Source organism: Peromyscus californicus, unplaced genomic scaffold (assembly GCF_007827085.1).
Source record: "Peromyscus californicus insignis strain IS unplaced genomic scaffold, ASM782708v3 Scaffold_4__1_contigs__length_199733344, whole genome shotgun sequence".
NCBI classification, from domain to species: Eukaryota; Metazoa; Chordata; class Mammalia; order Rodentia; family Cricetidae; genus Peromyscus; species Peromyscus californicus.
The window spans coordinates 146,200,074-146,208,079 of NW_026294562.1; the positions used below are offsets into that span (position 1 = coordinate 146,200,074).

The 8,006-nt window shown below is 43.0% G+C and overlaps 1 protein-coding gene across 5 annotated transcripts in view; it reads right to left on the reverse strand.

Annotated features, from left to right (window-relative positions):
• Positions 1 to 5,993, reverse strand: part of Tubgcp5 (tubulin gamma complex associated protein 5) — a 37,484-nt gene extending 31,491 nt beyond the window's left edge. For 3 of the 5 annotated variants that reach the window (XM_052761967.1, XM_052761965.1, XM_052761963.1), the window contains exons 1-4: positions 5,813 to 5,992; positions 4,261 to 4,314; positions 4,064 to 4,172; positions 616 to 712 (exon numbers count right to left, since the gene is read on the reverse strand). In XM_052761967.1, coding sequence (XP_052617927.1) covers positions 616 to 712; positions 4,064 to 4,172; positions 4,261 to 4,314; positions 5,813 to 5,958 — 406 coding nt within the window. In that variant the 5' untranslated portion in view covers positions 5,959 to 5,992. Of the gene's footprint in view, positions 1 to 615; positions 713 to 4,063; positions 4,173 to 4,260; positions 4,315 to 5,812 lie in introns of all 5 variants that reach the window. The other 2 variants (XR_008223085.1, XM_052761966.1) reach the window with 1 other exon arrangement.
• Between the last annotated feature and the right edge of the window lie 2,013 nt (positions 5,994 to 8,006).

An 8,006-nucleotide genomic window follows, 5' to 3' on the forward strand; every position in this document is an offset into this window, starting at 1 on the left:
AGGAAATTCAAGGTCATCCTGGCCTATATAGTGAGCTTGAAGCCAGCTTGGGGTGCATGAAACCTTGTCTTAAAAACAAACAAACAAACAAAAAACCCCCAAAAAACCAAAAAAAAGAGACACTTAATAAATCTGAATTCTAATGTATCTTTCATTATTTGAACTAATTCACCCTCAAAAATTCAGTTTTCTCTTCATATAATTAAAAAAAATCTAACTTACAAAGTCAGAGCTTACATTAAAAAAAAAAAGATTTATTTACTTACCATGTACAGTGCTCTGCCTGCATGTATGTCTGGACACCAGAAGAGGGCGCCATATCTCACTATAGATGGTTGTGAGCCACCATATGGTTGCTGGGAATGGAACTCAGGACCTCTGGAAGAGCAGCTAGTGCTCTTAACCTCTGAGCCATCTCTCCAGCCCACAGAGCTTACATTTTAAATGAAATTTTGCAAATTCATCCACAGTAACAGAAATTTAATTTTCTGAGTTTACAACTTTTTGGTTTTCAAGATAAGGCTTCTCTGTGTAGCCCTAGCTGTGATTTTACAACTTTAATAAAAACCCAAACAATAAATAGGTAATAAAATAAATTTTTATCTGATAACATACCCACTTCTTTATCTCTTGGTGTTTCCACATAGTTGCTGTTTGAAGGAGAATCAGACAGACACAGGAGGAGTGAGAGTATGGAGTAATGTGCATCTGTCTTTAAAACAAAAAGTGAAGACTGGCTGGTGAGCACTTCTGAAACAGACTGAGTAAAGAAAGGATTATACGAGTTCTCATAAAATCAATTCTTATCTTAAAACATTCTTCATGGTTCTAATGTTTACATATAAGAAATCTAAGTCACATGAAGTCTGGTTCTATATTTCTTTTCTTTTCGGTTTTCCACAACAGGGTTTCTCTGTGTAACAGCTCTGGCTGTCCTGGAATGTGCTTTGCAGACAAGGCTGGTCTCTAACTCAGAGATCTGCCTGCCTCTGCCTTCCATGATTAAAGGTGTGTCAGGGTGGTGCATGTTAGTCTCTCTATGGCCCAAATTTCTGCGTCTTTCCTTGTTCACAGCACAGATGACAAAACTGCAATGTTAGCCATGCAGGAAACAGTTAGCCAAGGAGACCCAAGTAGCTAAAGCTTTGAACATCCCCCCAAGGGTTTGTTTGCACGAACAGCTTGCTGCCAACTTCTAGTTAACAGTTCCTAGAATGTTTTGTCTGGTCAATAATAGGCAAGTTCATGTTTAGAATCATGTCCTCTTTTTCTATATAGTTTCTGGGAACGATTAAGGGCTTTCCTTTAGGAATCTGAGAAGTTCAGTAAATGCAGTCAGTCACACAGGCACTAGGGGCCCGATGACCAGTGCCCTGCCAAAGAGTCTGGAGTCCTGAGCTCAAGTCCACAGGTACACAGTACTGGGTACCAGACACAGCATGTGGAAAAGACAGAGAGAGCAGGATGGCCCAGCAGGGAATGGTGCTGTACAGAGAAGGAAGTGATGTAGGTCAGGGGCTTGAACTTGCATAGGACACAGAACACCAGACAGGGAAAGTAAAGGCAACAGACATTCTGTTGTTTCCCAAAAGTCACTGCTGATCCAGTCATAAGCCTGTCTTCAAAACTGTAACAGCAGCAATATGTTCAGTGACAAGAATGACAGGGATGCACTGAGGATGAATGAAGACTGAGCATCGTGTTATGAAGCACTCAGACTACCCATGAAAATGACAGTCACTTGGAAGGAGACACAAACTAGACATAATTACCAGTAAGACCGGGAGACAATTCTACAATATTTGGAAATTGAGCAATGTAATTTTAAAAAACAGATGGATAAAATTTGAAATTTAAACCATAAAATGAGATGAACTATAACTCAACAAATTTGTTGTAACAAAATCAAGTGCTTAGATGGAAATTATACTACTAAATACTAACTTAAATTAGAAAAATAAGCCGGGCAGTGGTGGGGCATGCCTTTAATCCCAGCACTGTGGAGTCTGAGGCAGGTGGATCTCTGTGAGTTTAAGGCCAGCCTGATCTACAATTCGAATTCTAGGATAGCCAGGGCTACACAGTGAAACCCTATCTTGAAAAAAAAAAAAAAAGAGAGAAAAGAAAAATAAGAACGCCTCAAGATCATTAACTTTCATAAGGAAAACTAATTAAGAAAGGAAATTAAATCCAAAGTAAGAAACAGAACAGACAGAAATCAATAAAGAAAATTACTCTTTGAAAAGATTAGCAATAAAGATAAATGTCTAATCAATCATACTAATTACAAGAAAAAAAGACACAAAAGTTAGAAATGAAGGAAGAGTCCTGAGTATCGATCTCATAAATACTCCAAATAATAAAGGAGTATTATGTTCATAATTCAAAACATTATGTCCACAAAATTACTTACCACAATCAATTTCTTTAAAGACACAATATATCAAAATCACACATGGAGTAATCGATCTGGGTATTTTTGTTTTTTTAGGCAGGGTCTTGATGTGTAGAAGGCCTTGAACCTGCAACCCCCCTGTGCTCTCCTCCCGTGCACTAGCTTAACAGGTGGAAGATCTAAAGCTAAGGCCCACAAATGAGAGAAAGCATGCCATCTTCCCCGGGTTGGGTCTTGGTGAGCTCCCCCAGAATGACTGTTCCCAGTCCTAATTCCACTTTTCTTAAGAGCTGAATAATTCCATGGTATACATGTACTACATTTGCCTCAGCCACTCATCAGCTGACGAACTTCTAGGCTGTTTTCATTTCCTGGCTATTGTGAGAGCAACAGTGAACATGGCTGAACAGGAACCTCCATAGTAGGTTATAAATCCTTTGGGCACAGGTCTAAGAGTGGTGGTATACTAGATCATGTGGTAGTTTTTGAGGCAGAAAATGTTCTCTGGCCACAACCGGCAGCAGCACATATGAACTCATAGTGGGTTTTACAGTATCCACCACCCCTGTGTAAGTGCCAATCAGACCAAATCTCAGTAAGGAGAAGGGACCCCTAGCCAAAGAGCGACTGGCGGCTGACAGCTCTGTGAGGGCGAGCTGTTTTCTCTAAGAGTGCGGCCACTAGTGGGTGGACCACGTTCCAGTGGAAGGCCACACATCCACGACTACACAGGCAGCACAAATCAGACTTGATCGGTTAAAAGAAAAAAGGACACAAAACTGGGTGGGTAGGGAAGGAGGGACAAAACTGGGAGGGTTTGGGGTGGGGGTGAACACGGTCAAAACTCACCCTATGAAATTCTCAAAAGACCTAATAAACACCACCACCACCAAAAATAGAGAGCACAAATGTGTGCACACACACAATCTTCATTCTAGCAAACAAATGACGTAATCTCAATTTCACAGCCCAAGAGTCACTTCACATTGTGGGAAGTACATCATTAGTTTTGTTCCTGTGTGAACCTTACAGAGTACACTTACACACAAACTTAAGGGTACAACCGATCACACTTGCGCCTAGTTTCTGCTCTATTCCCCTCCACCCTCTTTCCTGACTGTACTCTGTTTTTTTTTTTTTTTTTTTTTGGTTTTTCGAGACAGGGTTTCTCTGTGTAGCTTTGCGCCTTTCCTGGAACTCACTTGGTAGCCCAGGCTGGCCTCGAACTCACAGAGATCCACCTGGCTCTGCCTCCCGAGTGCTGGGATTAAAGGCGTGCGCCACCACCGCCCGGCTGTACTCTGTTTTTGTTAATGGTAATAAACCTTAAGAATGAAAATACCAGACTTCTACAATCTAGGAGTTCTTGCAGCAAATCATTGCACCTCAGGGTGGCCTTGGGGTCCCTGACATTTGGGATCTAGAAAACAGTTGCTATTTGAATGGTCTAAGGTAAACCACACTGCTGTAATTTATGCCAACCGCTGATTTCCATAACCATAGTCAATTCCAAGTGAGATACAACAGCACACTGCTTCTGTCATAGCAAACCCGAGGCAACAGTTAACGTGTTCTCAAGGAGGTCCTGTTCCAGCCAGGGGAACGTTCATGAAGAGATAACAAGTGGATAACAACTGCACTGTGAAGAGCTCACAACCCAAGGCTTACCTTTATTCTCTCTACGCTGGGAAATGGTGCATTGAGAAACTCCTTAGTTAATCTCTTCCAACTAGCTGCTTTGCTGAGATCAGAATGAATGGTGAATTTTTCATAAATCCTAAAATATTAAAAAAAACCAACTGATAGCAAAAGATCTTGATGAAAACACAGTAATGAATATGTATAGAAATAAAGAATTGACATACCCTTCTATTGTTTTTTCTATTTTGTGACTGTTGACATCCAAGAAACGATGAAATCTAGTGAAGATAAAATGCAGTTTTTAAGGCCAATACTGTCATATAGCTAAGTATACTTGAGCCGCAGCTCTCTATATCCTTGCATATGGCTGATATCCTTACAACCCTCCTGCAGCTCCCACGGTCAATATAACATATTTTCCTAGGGTTTTTGATAGGTCTTCTATGTGGCTCAGAACTCACTACGAGGCTAAGGATAGCCTTCAACTCACAGCAATCCCCCTGCCTGCGCCACCCAAGTGCTGCAATTACAGGCATGCATCATAATGCCTGGCTTTTCTTTGTCTTTTTAATATAAGACAAATATATTTAATATAAGACAAATATTAAGGCTTAATATTTGAAGCCTTAATACTCATCCTCTGAGTAATTTTGCTAAATGTACAACATGAAATACAAAAACAAGCAAACATATTCAAGTACAATTATTAAATTATTTAAAAAGCTTCAGTAAGGGTCTGGAAAGATGGCTCGGAGGTTAATAGTCCTTGCCATTCTTCCACAAGACCCGGGTTCCATTCACAGCACCCACAACTGTCTATTACTCCAGTTCCAGGAGATCAGCTACCTTTTTCTGGTCTCCTTGGGCAGGCACACACATGGCACACATATGTACATAGAGCCAAATCACTCATACACATAAACAACAAGAAAACCTAAACTTCAGCGTGGGACCAAAGACTGTGATTAACGTAATAACAAACATTTAGAAATAACTTGGAGCAACTGTAATACAATGTGAAAGGCACCATTTCTCCCGGTGCCAAAGATATAGATATGCTTTTGCTACTGTTGCTACACTATGCATGTCTCTCCCAACTCTAAAACGATTATCACCTGCCTCCTGCCACTAGAAATATTACAAGAAAAATTACTAAGGACACAATCACTTTTTGAGTTACATGACTTATTTGAATCATTGCTCTTTTTTTTAATAGATTATAATTAGAAATTGCACTTGTCATTTTGGACATTTGGCATGCTTTCCACGAACCTGAGAGGTCTGTATCCTCACAAACTAGGTAGCTCCTCATGTCTGTGCTAATCACAAACTTTGACAAACATTTACTAGGCATGCTATGTGTTGATCAGTAGTAGAACCTGAGTTTGTTTTTATGCAAAAGGAGGACACAGAATCAGGGAAGTCTGCAAGTGGCCTGAACAAGAAGAGGGGAGTTGGTGAGACTAAAATTTTAACAGGGTGTGATCAGTATTTCGCTCTAAAAAGTCTTTCCCCAGCAATTAAAACAAAACAAACCACTTTTGATGTGCAAAGTACTGCATTAGGGACAGAACTGCTGGCGTGTGCCGCTGCTAAGATGAGGCCTACGCTCAAGGACTTACAACTCAGTTTTAACAGCATGTTTCTTGCAAGGGCACTTAGGGGAAACCAAGGCACAGCAGCAGCCACAGCAGCAGCGGGCGGTTTCCAGGAGGCCGCACCCCCGACCCGGACCCTCCCGCCCGGCCGGCTTTAGCTCGCAGCCGCGATCCACACCTGAAGTTGGACCAGGCGAAGTTCAAGGCCAGTTGGAAGTTGGGATCCGCCTCGTCCTGCAGGCCAGTAACCCGCCGCACGAGCTCACACACATCATGCTCCAGCTGTCTGTCCATCCGGCTCCCGGACGGCTTAGGCCGGGCCATAGCCACCCGCTGCCTATCAGGAGTCTCGGCGGAGGGGCGACTGTTCTCGCGAGAGTTCCGGCTCGCGCGGCACTGAGTATCCGAGAAGTGGAGACTTTCTGCGAGACTTCCTGCAGCCGCGGTGCTGTGCTTAGGGCTGGTTCGTACCAGCTAGGTGCACACCGACTTGCAGCGGTTTGGGTTGCTGGGTGCAGTTAGTCCCTGTGTGGTGAGCATGGGTGCTCTTTCCGCTTGCACGATGGGAAATTAGAGTGTCCTCAGATTTTAGCCATTATTTGCTATTAATCATTCTATTGTAATAAGGGTCTCTTGGATAGCCTTGATCAATGCTTTAAATTCTGATGTATTTTGAGGGCAAACCAGTTTTCCAGTTCAGTGTATGGTTCCCATCGTTGTCGAGCGCCGTGACTTGTATATTCATGCTCCGAGCTTCAGTTTCTCCTCCAGATGTTCCAAATTGGGTTCTCAGTGCCAGCCATCCAAATACACGGTTGTGATTAGACCAGGGGCACAGGCTGAAAACAGAAACAGAGTCCGTTTATTACAGTGGTTCCCAACCTTCCTAATGCTGCAACCCATTAATTCAGCTCCTCATGTTGTGGTGGCCTCCAACCATAAAATTACTTAGTTGCTACTTCGTAACTGTAATTTTCCTAGTTAGGAATGTAAAGACCCGATGGGGGTCGCGACTCATATGTTGAGAACCTCTGGTTTCTTTGGAAAGGTAAAGTGGGAATGTGAGGGAATGTGACATCTGCCACCCATTTGATGGCCAGGGTTGTTTCTCCCTCACTGTTCCATGTGCATCCAAAACTTAGGTGGACCTTCGCTAGTGAGAAGGACTGGGGTTCTTGGTCAAAGGTATAGTACATGTAGCTGGGCTAGACCCCTCGAACAGATTCAGAAGAAAGGGAAAGCGGGCCACACACGGCTCACTGAATAAAGCTGCTTGCTGCCACTTGGATCCTATCCTCTGGACTCATATGATGGAGAGAACTGAGTCCCATAAGCTGTCTTATGATTTCCATACATGTGCACTTCCCACCCATACAAAGTGAAATTTAAAAAATATAAAAAGTGGAAAGCACTCCGGAGCATAGGAGTGGGCTAGTGAGCTGAAGGTGAACTCACCAGAGCACCAGCTGAGGTCTTTGAACCTTTATAAACATTTGCATTTACACAGCACCTGCCACCCCAGCAGTGTATGGCAGCTGTTCTTGCTTATGCTCTCTGTTCATTAGATAAATCCCTGGTGAGGAAGGACTTTCAGGCTGTTGAGGTCAGGATAAGGTCCTCCATATTGTATAATACAGTTTTCCCCAGACTGTGCATTGCCCTAGGAGACTGTTTTACAAGAAACTTTTCACTGTTTTCTTGAACTGTGAGGGCACATGGACATATTCCAACTGTATCAGGTAAACCAGGCCCAAGGACTTATCAGACACTCAAGATGGAGAAAAGTCTGTACCTCCCTCATATGGACCCCATAAAGTGATAGATGCCTACCACTGTGATAGTATGGCTTCATACAATTCTGTCATCTGGTGTGTGCGTCCAGGACCAAGCTCCACACTGTTGATGTAGTCTCCACTGCCTGAATGCCCTGTGGTTGACCTGTCTGGACCTGGCTCTAATCTGCAGTTTCCTGATCCTGACCCATTTCCGGCTCTGGACCAGGTTTAGTCTTTTCATCTTGCATCCAGATTCTGCAGCCTCACTCTCAAACCTGACTCCAACAGCTTTACCAGCACTTTCCAGCAGCAGCTTTCTCCTGGCACTGGTCTGATTGGTTATTTATACAGCCATTTCCCAGTCCATTGAATTCCAGCAGGGCCTCGTGATCTCATATTCATTCTGTAGACACACACACACACACACACACACACACACACACACACACACACACACAGAGAGAGAGAGAGAGAGAGAGAGAGAGAGAGAGAGAGAGAGAGAGAGAGAGAGAGAGAGATTAACTGTGCTATATGATATGAAGTTGACACTGGTAATTAATGTTGGAATAAAGAACTTGTATTCACCTAGGCCAAGCT